Source organism: Theobroma cacao, chromosome 9, assembly GCF_053813885.1.
Source record: "Theobroma cacao isolate CCN51 chromosome 9, ASM5381388v1, whole genome shotgun sequence".
Taxonomy (NCBI): domain Eukaryota; kingdom Viridiplantae; phylum Streptophyta; class Magnoliopsida; order Malvales; family Malvaceae; genus Theobroma; species Theobroma cacao.
In genome coordinates, this window is record NC_142647.1 from 900,490 (window position 1) to 918,071 (window position 17,582).

The following is a 17,582-nucleotide window of genomic DNA, read 5'->3' on the forward strand; positions in this document are numbered from 1 at the left end:
ATGAAGAGAAATAAAAGAGGTTAATTAATGCTAATCTGACTTGTGCTAGTCAAATCAATATTTAATAATATTATTATATTTCAAATACTAAATATATAATTAATCATATTAATTATTTTAAATTATTCACTTTTTTGTAATATCTAAATTATATTACGTGATTTAATTTGTATGATAATTAAATGATCAATATTTAAAATTGCATGTCACTTGAGTAATGAATAGATATGCTTTTAGATTTGACTATTAGTTCTATTTTTTTATAAAATTACTTTATCTCTTTTAAGGGAAAAAATATATTTGGCAATAAAACAGGTTTGTTTCCATTTTAATTTCAAGTTAAAAAGAAAATTTTGGATTTATTGTGAATTTTGGTTGATTGGATGTACATGAATGAAATCCGTGAGGTTCTCATGAATTGTATAATGTGGTTCCACGCATCAGATTATACCTCCAAAGGAAAAACAGCCCACCATATTTTTATTTTCCTTATCGATTTGCTTTTACTTTTTATTCTTTAATTTAATTTAATGACAATTTATTTATTTTATTTTTTAGAATAATTTAAAACTGATTATTCATATATTAAATCGCTTTGACACGAGATGGTATAACTTATTATTAAATTAACTTCAAATGCTAATTTATTATTACTCAAATTTTTTTGCATTGGTTGAAAATAATTTAATGAGGTGCTATTTGCTTTAAATATTAATTAATTCAAAACAAGCAATTTGCCATATGTAAACACGTATCTATCTGTTATTTAAAAAATCAGATTTGAATATATGTACGTATATATCTAATTTAAAAAATCAATTTGAATTTTTTATAAAATAAATTTAAAAAACTTAATTAAATCGACTCTATAGTTTCAAAAAATCATCTTACTAAGCGCAAAAAATACACCTTTCTGTCCTTTTTTTTTCTTTGTCTTATAAATTTAATACTTTATTTTTTCTATATCATAAATTAATTTTTCATAAATTTTTTTACTTATTCATATTATATATTATAAAAATTTAAAATTTATCTTAATCTTCGTTTAAAGTCAAAGACGGAGAAGTAATAATTATTTCATAAATGGTGTTGTTTGGATTCTTTAATAGCTTTGCCTTTGGCCCAAGGCATTGAAGTAACCTGGGAGTTGGCAGCGATTCAACGCGACAAAACATTTGTAACGGCACATCCAGGGTGAAATGGTACGTTACTTAGCGCAAGAACCGAAGCTAAAGAGTGGACCTCTTGGCTTGCTACACTGCTACACGACAAAACGTCCCCTTTCTGTTTGGGTTTTTTGTCCCCATTGGTGATAATGATCACAGGAAGAAGAAGAAGAAGAAGATCTTCATCATCTATTACATTCCTACAGCTTAGAGAAGATTCGTTACAACTTTATGCAAGTTGACCAACACTCATTGCACTGCTTTTTCTTCTTCTTTTTATTACAGATAACCAGACAAAAGCATGAGAACTCTCTTATTGCTTAACTAACATAAATGGGAACAGAGTATCAATGGTTTTATTCCAATTTTCACATCAACCCATCGTGTAGGAAGGTGTCGGTAAGTTAATCACTGTTGTCTTGATCTTCGTCATCATGTTGATGCTGTTGGTGATTCCTTGGGAACCAATGCCGCTGTCCTTCAGACCCTGCCACAATTCGATAATTGCAGTTAATGATGAAGAGTAGAGGAGGAAGTATTGTTTGCTAGCCTTGATTAACATGGAAAGCTAGCAGTAAGTAATGATATTGGATGATGGTTTATGGGGCTTTGAAAAAGTTATGGTTGCTTATTATCTTCATTCAGATGATAAGAACCTGGAATTTTGCACCCAATGAAAATAGTTGATGTTTTATCTCATAAGTCTTGATATAGAAACTTCAATTGATATCCTCATGATGCAGGAAACAATCAGGAATGGTACGTGCTTTGCATCGGTTTATAAGGAATATGGAAGAAAGATCACCTGGAAAGGAAAATGATCTGGTCCCCGAGCTGGAGCAGAATTAATCTGAACTGTTCCAGTCTCCATTGCATCACTGATCAGAATTGCTTTGTTTATATCTCTAGTAAAGACACAACCCTGCAATGACACATCATCTTGAGAGACGAATTTAAAGAAGCATATATATCGATTCTCCACGAACTTGAATTGAAAGTAAATGTGTTCACGAAACGGATTAAGAATAATTAATTGTTGTACCTGCAGGCCAAAATTGCTAGCATTACAATGATGAATTCCTTCTTCAACCGAGTTTATCCGTATAACAGGCAAAACGGGACCAAATGGCTCCTCCCATGCTATTCTCATGTCAGGACGAACATTATCTAATAATAGTGGCCATATAAGGTTGCCTGCCCTCTTGTACTCTTGGCAGAATGTAGCCCCTTTCTGCTTGGCATCCATGACTAATCCTTCAATGAAGTTAGCAGATGATTCTGTAACAACTGGAGTGATGTCACAATCGTCTTCCGGTGGGCCAACGGTCAGTTTCGCAACTTTAGCTTTAACTTTCTCAACAAGAGCATCAGCCACAGAATCCATGACCAACACAACCTTCACAGCTGTGCATCTTTGACCACTGAGAAATGGCAAAGGATTGTCAAATTTCCAAAACATCCATGCTAACTGCAGCTATAGCTGTTAGAGCGAAGGCAGTTGGTACAGTGAATCTGCGATTCATCCTCACCAGAAGAAACATTATATCATTGCAGGCGATGTAAAGTGTGTTGATGCATTTCTTACTGAAATTTGGAAGAATATAACAGACCACCAAAACTTTCTTAATTTGGGTGATTGTTCAGAAACCATGTCCAGAATATAGAAACAAGTACTAGGTAACACGATATGTCAGTAGATTAATCATACTCAACATAAAATCAAAATGAAAAGACTCATTGACAACCTTGCCATATTGACACAATTAGAAGTGCTAGCATTATTGAATGATTTTTCTCACCTGTAAGAAAAGCCTCCTTTCACAATGTTAGCGGCTGCCAAATCCAAATCAGCATCTTCAAGTATGATACAGGCATCCTTTCCACCCAATTCCATCTGAAGAGGGATCATGCCTGCTTTCTTTGAAATTGCAATTCCAGTGTCTCCACCAGTGAAGCTGTGTAATCATGCTTTGTTAGTGGACAAATTGACATGCAAAATAAAAGAAACTTGGATCTGTATCTTCTTTTAGCTTCCAATTTGAAAGGATGCTTAACTCTGCATAACGCAGTATCCTACCATTTAACCCAAGAATCGGAACAATGAAACAATGTAAATATGCTTATTTTGGCTTACCGTGGTTCGATGAGATCCTTACTCTAATCCCTATCAAACATGCAGTATACTATAGTTCGCAAACATTTAACCTTCAATCAGATGAAAGGCAATCAATGATATTCATGGAGGATATTATCTCAAGGGAATTAAGGTATTACCTAATACAGTTGATCCCGGGATGCATTGTAAGGAAGTCGCCAATCTCAGACCCTTTTCCAGTAACACAGCTAATTAGACCTTTTGGGAAACCAGCTAAGTGAAAGCAGTGCATCATGTGAAGTGCAGCTACAGCACCCTGCAAGAGCACTTAATTTTAAGAATCACTTGGCCTGTAAAAGCAGTTAAATGTGGGAGAAGTACGCTTGACCATTTTTTATGCAACGAAAAGCTGATTAATTACATGAATCATCAACAGTTAAATCCGTACCTGGGTAGGAGGCTTGAGTACAAGAGAATTCCCAGCAATAAGTGCAGGACCAATTTTTGAAACAGCGAGATTGACAGGATAGTTGAAGGGTGGAATGGCTAAAATAACCCCTAGAGGTATCTGCATGTCCAAATATCCTTCTATCATTTATCGGGTACAAATCAGAAAGAAAACTGGTTTAAATTTAGGGTCCTGAAAATCAAGAGATAAACAGTGCTTCTCACAAATGAGCTATAAGGGAGCATGAGACGAACACCGAAAGATTCTCATTTTATGTCTGATGAATTTAGATTCATACAAAATCAGGCAGTCACCTTCTCAATAAATAGGCCAACAAGCAACTGAAAGGTAACTGAAGCACCTTTAACGAAACAACACTTGGCCGAGATGTGGAACTTGAAAACAATGGAAGGAGATTCCAAATTATATGAACAACTATATACATTTTTTTTTTCAAAGTAAATTACCTTTGAAGTGAGGCAGTATTTGGTCCTTTCATTTCCTGGAAAACTGTCAGATACCAGAAATTTCCCTTCACCAAGTATCCTGACCCCTTCTTCAGCACAGTATGACACCAAATCCCCAGACCTTACAACCTACAAAAATCAAATATCAAGACATAATGTTTGCCCTGGAATCATGCAAATAGATGAAATTTTTTTTCTTTGTACTGACTTCAGTTACTGCATCCTTTGCTGGTTTTGCAATCTCTTTGACAAGGCACTCTGCAATGGGATTCCTGTGCTCTTTCAAGATTGCAGCTGCTTTGTGAAGTAACTCTGCTCTTTTCCAGAGTGGAGTCTTTGCCCATGACTTTTGAGCTGTTTTAGCTGCATCTATCACCTTGTTTACTTCTTCTTGAGTACAAGCTGCTCCAGATCATGGGAAAAACAAATCAAGATCACTCCAAAAAAATCCCAATTGAAGATTGTAAAGATCATGCCACAACTTTAAACAAAACCAGAAGCATAGTTTAAAAAAAGTAAGAAGTGAAAGAAAAAGAACCTTGGACTTTGAATTGAGTCTCTCTAGTGGTGGGGTTGATGATAGGCACTGACTTCCCTGAACACGACTTTTTCCACTCTCCATCTGAGTAATACTTGAACTCTCCATCTCCCCCGACTAGCTCAGCAAACACCCCAGTTCCTGCCATCTTTCTTAATTAAAATTTAAGCGCTCTTCTGGTCTTGGAGCGGAATTCAGATATAAAAACAAAAGCTTTGTAAACAACGAGATGACTTTGTACCTGGGTAAATGCAACGTTAGGTGGCTTGAAATGTGCCATTCGATCGATTCTTGTTCAGTTGGCACTGTAGACAGTTTGGTCAGAAATTCAATAAAAATTCGCCATTTTTAACAGAATATGCCATAATTGATTCTTTAGTACAAATTCTGGTACACTTTGCTAGAGATGAGTAAAAGCAATCCACATCAATTATTTACTCAAATTATATACGATTTAAGTAAAATAGTTCAATCTAATTAGTCTATTTAATCAATTAGTCTAAAATATTTGGTCTAATTAATTTTTTGATCGGTTCTTAATTTTAAAATTTTTAGATTAATTCATCCAAAAAATTAAACTAATTTTTTATATATTTATATATATAGTAATATATATAATATTTTTTATATATTAAGAAGAATTGATAGTAAAATTAATTAATAATATATTTAAAATATATTAGAATATTATACGTACGTATACAAATCATAATCATAGTAATTTAATATTAATTATATATATTTATTTATAAATTTATAGAAATATGAAATTACAAATTATATCTTTTAAATTATATAAGTTATATGTTAATATTATAATATATAATAGTAAATATCCTACATATTAATATGTTATAATTATTACACCTTAATAATGTTTCGTAATATAAAATATTATGAATATATATAATTGTATAAACATATTATATATACATGTATTTAATTTATACATAAACATTATTATAATTTATAATCAACTTTATTTATACGATTATACTTAATAACTTTATTAGTTATCATCTTATATTTTATAATATATTCTCTATAATTAGTTATTATTTTTTTTGAAAGTCAATTAGTTATTATTTATACAAATTTTGATATAAAACATTATAACGTATAAGTTATATCATTAATTTCATATATATATATATATAATAAAGTCATATATTATATATACATATATTTAATTTATGCATAAGCATTACTATAACTTATAATAAATTTTATTTATATGATTACACGTAATAAATTTATTAGCTATCATCTTAGATTTTATAACATATTTATAATTAGTTATTATTTATACAAATTTTGATATAAAATATTATAACATATAAGTTATATCATTAATTTCATATATATATATAATTATGGATAAAGTTTATAAGTTTTAATATTATAATTTGTAATAAAATAGTGATAAAATTTGGCCTATTGATCCAAAACCGGATCAATCAAACCAATTCCATATATGGTCGATTTGGTTTTCTTTTATATTTGATTGATTTTAGTCGGTTTTTTAAAAATGATTAGTCCATTTGATCTTTAGGTATCGTAAACTAAAGCACTCAATCCATCAATTTGTTCACCCCTACACATACCCAACTTTGCATGCTCCTTTAATTTTCTTTACTTTTTGTTTGATAATTGATTTTCCAATCCACAAGTGACAACAATAAAGAAAAATATGTACAAAATAGTATACATTAAATTTTTTATTAAAAATGAATTTATCAAATTATTTTAATTGAATTTTTTCGATTGAAATAGTTCAATTAATTCGATTAATTTAAAAATAAACTCAACTAAATTAAAATCAAATTATATAATTAATTTTTATATTCTATAAAAAATATAAATTTAGTTCTTATATAATAAGTAATATAAATTAAATCCTTTATCATTAAATATGTTAATGTGACATTTTGATAAAAAAAAATATAAATTTAGCTCTTATATAATAATTTGTCACTCTAACATGCTGACATGACAGTGCTGCATCAACAAGTTGAGCCATCTTCACTTGCCATGTCATTATTGTGTGTCATGTCAATGCCACATCAACATTAACGACATCACCATCCCAACATGCTGACATAGTAATGCTACTTCAATAATTCGTATCCAATGTAGCACTGCCATGTCACCCTAACATGTTGACCTGGTAATGCCGTATAAGCAAGTTGAGCCATCATCACTTGCCACGTCATCATTGTATGTCATGTTAATGTCACATCAATTAGACTTGATAATTTTAGACACAATACGAGAAAATACGAGTTAAACAGATTTTGGGTTTACCCTTAACGTGTTTCGTGTCTAATCATGTCTGACACGTTAAGACACGAAAATTTTCGTGTCTTAACGTGTCAGACACGACAAACACGTTTACTTAATCGTGTTATCGTGTTTAAACATGTATACATGACACGTTTATTAACCTATTAAACATTAATAGTTAAAGACTATTTTAACCTTATATAAATAATTGTTAATAATTATTTTATGTGTATTTTAACCTTATTTTATATTAAATTTTATTATATTTGATGTTATTATTATTATTATTTTGTTATAATTATTTTTATAATTATAGATTTTAAATTTAAATAATAAATTTATATTAAATTATAAATATTTTTATTTAATCGTGCTAAACGTGTTAATCGTGTTAAACGTTTTAAACGTATTATTAATTGTGTCGTGTCGTATATTGACACGTTTAATAAACGTGTAAAACGTGTTAATCGCGTCGTGTCGTGTTACACATGTATTAAACGTATATGTGTACGTGTTTTAATTTAAGACACGAATATTAAACGTGTCGTGTTCGTGTTTAGCCTTAACGTGTTTCGTGTCTAAACGTGTCTGACACATTTAAGACACAAAAACATAAATTGCTAGGTTTAACATCAATACTGACGTTATCATCTTTAATAGTCAAATTGGATGGTGTTATGTAGAAGGACTAAATTTGAGCAACTTACACCCAATGTGGCATTACCATGTCACCTTAACATGCTGACGTGGCGGTGCTACATCAACAAGTTGAGTCATCCTTACTTGCCATGTCATCATTATGTGTCTTGTCAATGTTATTTCAACATTAACATCATCATCATATTGACATGTTGACATGGTAATGCTACTTCAGCAACTTTTACCCTACATGGCACAATCATGTCACCTTAATATGCTGACGTGGCAATGCCACATTGGCAAGCTAAGCCATCCTTACTTGCCACGTCATCATTATGTGCCATGTTAGCATCACATCAATATTGACGTCATCATATTTAATACTTAAATTAGATGGCGTCAGGGAGAATGATTAAATTGAGATAATTCTTAAAATTAAATGATTAAATTGTTTCAATTTTGAGTATAGATATTAAATTGCACAAAATGCGTGAGTATAAGAACTTAAGTGGGTATTTTGACTATTTACCATTTTTGTACTTAACATTCTTATATTATGCAAAATATTATTACCAAAATTTGTACGAAAACAATTCGAACTGATCTTAATTTTTTTCTCACCTAAAAGGATTAATTTTATTATGTATAAAAAAATTCATACAAAACCAGATGTATGTCAAAACTAGAAAGATTGTAAGCAAGACTATTAGTTTTCAATATATTTATATGTATGTGTGTTTACTTAACGTATAAGAATTTAAAATGTTATTATTGTATATATAAATCCTTTTACAAATGAATAAGAGGTGACTATATCTTAAAAAAAAAAGTGACTATATTATTGTATATAATTAAAATATTATATCATTATATGAATTATATATATATGTACACTTATTAAATATGTATTAAGTATAATAACTATATATACATATTATATATATATTTTTAATTTACTTATAAGCATTTCTATAACTTATAATAAGTTTACTATATGATTATACACACTTAATGAATTCATTAATTATTATCTTTGTTTTTATATCTATACTATATATAAAGTAGTAGGATGTTTCAATTTATTTCAATTTTTTTCAATTGAGTATTCAAATGAATGACAAGTGTCATTCAATTAGAACTCTTTTTTATTTTTTTGACCTTTCGTTTTCTATTGAAATAATTTTTTTTACACCTTATGTAAAAAATAAGTTGTTTTTGAAATTTGAAGGGTTTTTTTTTGTTTTTTTACTTTTTTTATTTGAATAAAAAATACTTAAAAACAATCATTTATAAATTTCAATGCTTAGAAGATAGATTCATTTAATATTTATCAATTATAATTTAATATTAATTTTTGTTTAATTATCTTATTCTGCATGAACCTGAATCTATAGTATATAAATATCTCTTTTATACTTAAATATTTAAATTTAAATAAATATTCATCCAATTCATTATATAAAAGTAGGATAATTGATTAGGTCAATTAATTGATATTTGTCATTCTTAATTAAATTAATTTTTTTACACCTTATGTCAAAACTACATTGCTTTGGACATTTGAAGGTTTTTTTTTTCTTTTTTACTTTTATTTATTTTAGTGAAAAATATTTGAAAACAATAATTTCTAACTTTTAATACTTATAAGATAGATTCATTTAATATTTATCAATTACAATTTAATATTATTTTTTGTCTATATTCTCTTACTCTGCATCAACCTGAATTTATAGAATATAGATATTTTTTTTGTACATGAATGTTTAAATTATAATAAACATCCATCTAATTCATTGAACAAAATAAAAAGGTCAAAAAGATCTACTCATTTCTCAATATACATGGCACACAGTCATCATTGAATAAATAAATCAATTTAATTTAATAACTTTTAGCCATTCATTTTATATATAAAAAATATATAATACTAGCAATTATTAACTATTTTATATTGATATGATATTTACATTATACTGTTACCGTATATTCTACAATTGTTTATTTTAATCTATTAATAGTATAGGTTATATACATTCTCATTTCTTAATAGTTTATTATACATCTAATAAATTTTGATAGAATTATCGTCTTTTTTGGATAAATTCTGTTTTAAATAAAATAACTAATTGGGTCAATTGGTTGTCATTCTCAATTTAATTAATTTTTTTTTACACCTTATGTCAAAGTTGCGTTATTTTTTTACATTTGAAGGGTTTTTTTATTTTTATTTATTTCAGTAAAAAAAATACATGAAAACAATAATTTTTAATTTTTAATATTTAGAATATAGATTCATTTAATATTTATCATTGCAATTTAATATTATTTTTGTTTATATCCTTTTATTTTGTATGAACTTGAATACATAGTATTTAGACATATCTTTTATACATGAATGTTTAAATTCTAATAAATATTCATCAAATTAATTGAATAAAATAAAAAAGTCAAAAATGTTTATTCATTTCTTAATATACATAGCACATAGTCTTCATTAAACAAATAAATCAATTAAATTTGACAATCTTAGCCATTCATTTTATATATAAAAGATATATTATTATAAATTAGTAACTATTTTATATTTATAGGATTTTTATATTATATGGTTACCTTATATTGTACAATTGTTTATCTTAATCTGTTAGTAGTACATGTTATATACTCTCTCATTTCTTAATATTCTACTATTTTATAATCGTATATGTAGGTGCAAATTTTCGGTAATTGAAACCAAACCAAATAATTATTTTTAATTAATACTAGTTTATTTTTTTCTCCATGAGTAAAAACAGAACATTCATGCAGTTTACTAATATAATACTGCTTTCTCTACAAACTCTTTTAAAGGTACCAAACTGAAATCAACTCTAACATAATCAATATTTTCTGTAATCTTTTTCGTAGCATAGCTACAGGCACCATCCTAGTAATAATAATAATCATATTATGAAAATTTTTATTATTAATTGAATTAACCAATGTAATATTGTTAATCGATTAAAACTTGATGTTGAATCAATTCGATTAATTTTTCACAACATATTTGATTACTGTGGTTAATTTTTTTTTTTAATTGAATTGATCATTTTCACGTATTAATTATTTTAATATTAATAATGTAATAAAATATTCTGCAATATTTTACTAACTTGTATATATATTTCCTATAAATATGAAATTACTACTACTATTTTTTTGGCATAATTTAAGATTTGGGTTGGACAGAGCTTCATTGGGTTAGAATTTGTCACTTAAATGAACGGGAATCTTTAGCCCAAAATTTGACTAGATCCAAACCCAAATCTAGCCCAAACTTTGACTGGACCTAAAGCCGACTACATCCCTGAAAGACCCGATTTAACCCGAAGGAAACGTCGCGACTCGAGACTAAAAATTCTCAAGTCAAGACCCGATTCCACCCAACAAAAACCCTCCACATCACCATAAGTCCACGTGTCATTATTATATTGGATAATTTCATGTCACTCCAACGTGTCAAAGAAAGCTTCCCGGTCCTCTTCCCTCCCCTCCAAAAACACGATCCCCGCTACCCCAGATCCATTGAAAACCCTTCGCTAAAACCGTTAATTTTCCGTTAGATCTGAAAGAAAAAAAAAATTCCTCCACCGTGGCGCCGTCGGGGCCGCAAGCCGTCTCTCGCAGAAAACCTTCTTCGTCGTCAGAACCACCGTCGTCGTCCAGTCCAGGTGCGAGCAGAGTAGAGCAAAGACAACATTCTAGAAAGAATCTGAACGTCTATTATCCATTTTGGCAACAGAATTGGTTCATCGGATTACTTTTTGTGATGGCGATAGGATTCTTCGGTCTCGCCCTCTTCCTCTTCCTCACACTCGATTTCGATCAAGGTTCTCCTTCCACCGCCTCCGCCGCCTCCTCCTCTCAAAACGTCGAGGTTTTAATAATCTTTTTCACTTATATCTTAGATTCCTCTCTCTCTCTTTTTCTTTATATCATCTATTTTTTCTTAAATTAATTAAATAAAATGTATGGAACAGATTACCTATGGGACGATTTTAAAGCTGATGCACGAGAAAACAAAATTTAGGCTGCATTCACACGATGTGCCGTACGGGTCTGGAAGTGGACAGCAATCCATTACCAGTTTTCCTAACGTCGATGACTCCAACAGCTACTGGGTACTCTATCTCTCTATTACCAGCTGTTTTATATTGCCTCTGATCTTTTGAAGTAGTTTCCGAGCTGAATTTGATATGCTATTGCAATCAAACTACTTGTTAACGGTTAATCTAGTGGACCAATGAACTTTTTCCAGTTAGTCGACATTTTTGGTTTGTTTCAGTCACGAGTTTAACCTGTAATAATATTGTGTCCTTCAATAAGAAGACGTATTGATATGGTTCTAGAACATGAAATTCTGCCTTTGTTTTGTTTCTACGTTTCTTCTCTTGATGGAGTCTTACAATTTTCAAAATAATTCTTGAAAGTTGAAATTGATTTTGGGAAAGTTTGTTTAATTTTTACTACTTTTTGCTGTCAAATTTTCATTTTATAGTGTTGTAAGACTATGTTTCATTATACAATTAAAATATGGGATTATGCTTTGCAGATTGTTAGGCCTATGCCGGATACATCTACTAAACAAGGAGAAACCATTCCAAGTGGGACTATAATTAGGTTGCAACACATGAGGACTAGAAAATGGCTGCATAGCCACTTGCATGCATCCCCAATATCAGGCAACCTAGAGGCTAGTATATTTTTTCCATTTGTGTCAATAGCCAGTCTTAACTTCAATTCTCAATATTTGTCAATTGCTAAGCTAATGTTCATTGATGTTTGAGGACCATGATGCTCATTTAAATCTGTCTAATGGATAGAAATAGGTTTTGAAAGCAGAGCCTGTCCTTTCTTTTCTTAAGCATATAAAGTTACTGATACAGTATTATGACCTATATGGTGTTGGGTGTAGGTTAGCTGCTTTGGAGGAGAATCAGAATCCGATACTGGCGATTATTGGAGGTGAGACCTAAATTTTCCCTTTTTTTTTTCAAGTTTATGTTAATCTTTCTTGGCTTTCTGTTCTGCTGGTGCTTCATTATCGGATGATCATCTTCAGGCTCATTATTGAGGGAAGTGGGAAGACTTGGAAGCAAGATCAAAGGATTCGGCTTCAGCATGTTGACACTGGTGGCTACCTGCATAGTCATGACAAGAAATACGCCAGAATAGCTGGTGGACAGCAAGAGGTGAGAATGGAAATTTACAATCTCATTTATCTGAATATTAATATATGAAATACTCGCCAAGTCTACCATAATTCCATAACTAATGCTTTGTTGCTTCTCTTCTTCTAACTTTCATTCTATGGAATATATTTGTCTTTCATCATATTTTACAATACTAAGATTTGATGTTTGCCAGCTCATCATGGAATGTGAGAGCTTATTTTGATCACTTTCTAACATAACCCTCTGATTAATATACTGTTAATGGTGAAGGCGGTTAGCCAATATGTGTACTTTTCAAGTTTTGCTGGCTATGTTCAGTAAGTTAAAGCCATTTCTGCATATTTGTGTAGGTTTGTGGTGTTCGAGAAAAGCGTGCTGATAACGTATGGTTGGCAGCAGAGGGTGTGTATCTCCCCATTACTGAAAGCAAGTAATATTGATATGTTTAACTGATCGCTACTTTGTAGAAGCAGGTGCATGGGTTTTGGATTTGTAGGTGGCTGGTTCCTGTTACCATAGTAACTGTAGCTATTTTACGAAATCAAATAGTATATTTTTGCAGAACAACTTTTGTCTGCTGAATACTATATTATGCATGCTTGTGCACCTTGAGACAATACTGATTAGATGTAGCCCTTCTAATGATTAATGAGTTCTATTTTTTTCACTATAAAGCAACGTAATTACTTATGTTTGCTAGTTTTGATGAAGTGCTCACACTGAAATCATCCTCTGTCTCCTCTTTCTCTCTCTGTTGGCCGGTTGGTGAAGAGGGTGGGCGATCTTCGTGCACATTTCCTGAACACTCTCCTGAAGTTCTCATCCCTTCTTTCTGACCTCTTCTTTCTGTTTTTGTGTTGTCCGAATTGAGTCATCCCTGTCGATGATGCCAACCCCTTGGAATGGCAGATTTCACTGTACCAAGTGAATCCTGCTGTCTATAGCCTGGAATTTACAATGTTGGACGCGAATGGAAAAGGATTGATGATTGCTGTCAATCAGCATCAGGTGCGCAGCTAACCTTGGCTGCGTCATTTCAAGGTCTAGGTTGCACCACGGCAGAGAATTGCCGGGCCAATCGTTTAGACTGAAATCCTAGTTTTTATGGATTCTTTCCATAGTTTGTAGTTGTGGGCTTTGTATGATTGCCCTGTTATCACCAAAATTCACGATAAACCTACAAAATATTGTGCAAGAAATGGCATGATAATGGTCTAAGGAGCTTTGAGCTTGGTCCCCAGCAGGCTAGCTTTGAAATTGGGCCTGCCTCCAAGACTCCAACCCATGACTGAACAAAATTTTAGTTTGGAGTAGACAATGACACATCTTCACAGTTCGAGCCTACACTGCCTTGGTTCATATTAAACTTGTAAGTTGCTACTATGGTCTTGTCAGTTTCACGTCAGGTTTGATAAATGAAAACTTCGTCACATCTTTTATTGATACAAGATCCGTGATACATCTTAATTTTTTATTTTTTCTCTTTCTCGTAATCCAATTGCACATAAATTGTAACCAAATGTTTACTTTTCGGGGGGAAAAGGAAAATTGGCCCTACGAATATGTAAATCAGTCCCCATCCCATGTGTATAAAGTCTCATTTACTATAAAGTTTGTCTCCACAGATGAAATGAATATAAAAAATATTCCTTCCATCTCTCTTAATTTTTTTAAAAAATTTTATCATATTAAAAATATTAAATATTTATATCATATTTTTTAAAAAATTTTAATATAAAATTCATCAAAATTAAAATTTTTATGAAAACAAAAACCGGACAAACATAAAAAAGGGGGAAATATGTTTTGATGGTACTATGATATTTGCTTGGTTAAGGATCAGTCCTATTGGCTATTTGGCATATGCAATAGGATCAATTCTTTTTACTTGGTCATATATAAATAAAAAGAATATTTTGATACTACTTTTTAAAAATGTGTGCATCACTAATTACTAAAGGAGTTGAGAGATGTGGTCCTCTTGGGAATAAGAAAAAGGGGGCATTGGGTATCTTCATCTGTGCCTCTTTAGTCTCTTAATTTTTTACCCCTTTTTTGCTTTGTGGAAAAAAAATAAATTTTAGATTTTTTTTTTCTCTCTTCTTTTTCCCCCCTCCAAAACAACCCATGCTGAAGCTTGAAGTAAGAACATGTCATGCCCAAACAAGTTCTAGTATCATTTTCTCTTCCCTATTGTTTTGAATGCATACAAAAGAACCAAACTCCATTATTAAAAGAAAATAAGATGGAATTTTTCAAAGGAAGGATTGGAATTTTGCTAAGGGAAAAAAAGATTGTACAAAAATGAATAATTGGGGTGATAAAGTGTCCCACAAAAGGGCCAATCGCCCTCTTTTGTTTTCCACGGGCCATCAAACCAAAACATGACCCCAAAATCCCCAATAGCTAAATTACTTTTTGAGCTTTTGATTTAGCTTTGCCATTGATTAACTGTGAAAGACAATGACCCCATTCCCTTTTGCCAACCCCCAGCTTTTTATCAAGATTCAAGGTCATGTCCATGTGATATTTCTTGGTGGAAAAATGTATACCATGAATTCCAACTAATCATTGGCTACCAAACTTGTTTTTTTTTTGGCCTTTTGGGGTCTTATAATTAAACATCAACTTCTTTGTAATGATTTAAAGCTAAACCATCAAAGCAGACAAAACCCAGAGTTCAAATTATGTATCAAAATGTCCCATGAGTTTAGGCTTAAGAATTGGTTCCCCACGGGGACCCCTTTCATTGTTCATTCAAAATCCTTGATTCTGAACCACTAACCATACTTAGGTGAGGTACCCAAAAAAGAAATTGATGTCCCATCCCATTTAATGCAATTCCACCCCCATAAATTTATGTTTACCAAACAATCAAGGCATTCAATCCTAGCTTCCCAATCCAGTCCACTCCCCCCAGCCACCCTGTTTAGATTTAGATATTCTGATAAACGAAACAAAAATCAGAAACAAAAACACAAAAGAAAATTGACCATGGCCACAGTTTGATGCCAAAGATTGGCCACCGACATCATGCTTCACATTGGGATGCACATTCTTGTCATGTAAATGAAAAGTTCCATAACTTTTTTCTCTTTTTTTTTTTTTTTTTAATTTTTGTAGAGTTTTTCTTCCTTCACTAGCCCATACATGCCTGTCTGAAGTTCTAAACATTAGATTTTGTTTCTTCCACAAAGTGGTGGGGATGAATATGAATAAACAAATCAGCATGATCTACAGCTTCTTGCTAATCAGCTATAATAATGCTGTAATGACTAATTAGCAAGAGAGGAAACCAAAGGCGACCATTCATTACTTTTTAAGTAAAAAAAAAAAAAAAAAACATTATTTTTACCGAATGAGAGCTGTATGTCCACTTTCTAGGAAACTTATGATTCCAAAGATAAACATTAGCTAAATATGAGAATTTTTATGTTGACTCTCGTTAGAACTATGTCACTTGCCAATAGCACAGACATGTTTACGGCGGGCAAGCTGAAACCATGGCTGGAAACGTCCTGAACCTTTTCCAGACATGGGGGGTTACCGAGCTACCGGCCCCTGAATTGACCAATCAGGGTACAGTCTATACGCAACAAAATATGGTCCCTAACTCCCTATGGTTACTTCAAGCAAGAATTCATTTCAAATCCATTCCGTTCCAAGCTTGAGAGAAAGAAGCAACACAAGAATTGAGATTCTTTCTTGCTTCGAGGAGCAAAGGGCAAGGAAATTGGAAAAGAGTCCGTATTGCTTAGCAGATCATCCTTACAAATTATAAGTGGCGAGTGGAGGGCTGTAATAATAGTCTACAATCTAGCCCTGCAGGTGGGGTTCATCCTGGTGGGAAATCAAAGATTTATTTCAACATAGTTGGCTGCTTTGATCATAGCTGCCAAAGTCCCCAAGGCACAAGGGTTGACAAAAATACCAGGCCCCATGGCTCACCTCCTTCCTACTCTCTCTCTCTCTCTCAACAAAGAATCAATTATTATTTCTTACCGTTATGTATATGGGAAAGGAAAGAAAGCTGTCAGTGGTTGCTTCAAGAAGGAGAAAAAAAATAATCATTTATGTGTTTGGCTCTTTCTACTGCCTCCTTTTACTGCAACCTGACAGATTCCTTCTTTCATTTTTCATTCTCGATAGACTTTGGACCAGTTTTGCTCATTTCATTGTTGTTTTCATGATAAACCCAACTTTGCTTGGCAATTTTGCTTTCGATCGAATAATGTTTTTACTTCCTACCTAACACTCCATGGTCCTGAAAAATTCCCCATCTCAACCTCATGTCTATCTGTTTTAAAAGGAACTAGCATGACAGTGTGGGTGCTTGTGATCAATCATTGCTAATCCTATGAAACCCCTCAGCAGTGAGATATATGTTGCTCGTTTGCTGGCTATATAGATCTAAACTAGAGCTACTACCAGAGTTTTAGACCCCCGTCCTAAGGATATCAGAATTATGCTGTGCTATATTAACGATCCAACTCTTCAATGTTTAGATAAGAATGTGTATGAATATTTAATTTAATGATTGATATATATTTTTTTATTTAAAGAACAGAATTGAAACTTTCTTTTAAGGTTTTAGATCTTTATTAAACAAGAGATCGAAATTATACTTTGTTATATTAACAATCTAATGTTTTAAGATTTAGATTAAAATACACTCAAATATTTAATTAAATGGTTGATTCATGATTTTTTCTCTTAAAAATAAGTTCGAAATC

The 17,582-nt window shown here is 31.4% G+C and overlaps 2 protein-coding genes across 2 annotated transcripts; one reads left to right on the top strand and one right to left on the bottom strand.

The window, feature by feature from the left end:
* Window positions 1–1,329: 1,329 nt before the first annotated feature.
* On the bottom strand, window positions 1,330–5,084 carry LOC18587717 (NADP-dependent glyceraldehyde-3-phosphate dehydrogenase-like). The gene is made up of 10 exons (XM_007011675.3): window positions 4,956–5,084; window positions 4,715–4,862; window positions 4,385–4,578; window positions 4,177–4,305; window positions 3,710–3,829; window positions 3,441–3,577; window positions 2,966–3,121; window positions 2,209–2,587; window positions 1,972–2,088; window positions 1,330–1,653 (listed from the first exon to the last, which is right to left on the bottom strand). The coding sequence occupies exons 1-10, from the start codon at window positions 4,992–4,994 to the stop codon at window positions 1,540–1,542; spliced, it is 1,533 nt and encodes a 510-aa protein (XP_007011737.3). The 5' UTR covers window positions 4,995–5,084; the 3' UTR covers window positions 1,330–1,539.
* Window positions 5,085–11,188: 6,104 nt separating this feature from the next.
* Window positions 11,189–13,523, top strand: SDF2 (stromal cell-derived factor 2-like protein precursor). Its single transcript, XM_007011678.3, has 6 exons — window positions 11,189–11,552; window positions 11,656–11,796; window positions 12,228–12,368; window positions 12,591–12,640; window positions 12,738–12,867; window positions 13,200–13,523. Exons 1-6 carry the CDS (start codon window positions 11,445–11,447, stop codon window positions 13,281–13,283), a joined length of 654 nt encoding a protein of 217 aa, XP_007011740.2. The 5' UTR covers window positions 11,189–11,444; the 3' UTR covers window positions 13,284–13,523.
* The last annotated feature ends 4,059 nt before the right edge of the window (window positions 13,524–17,582 follow it).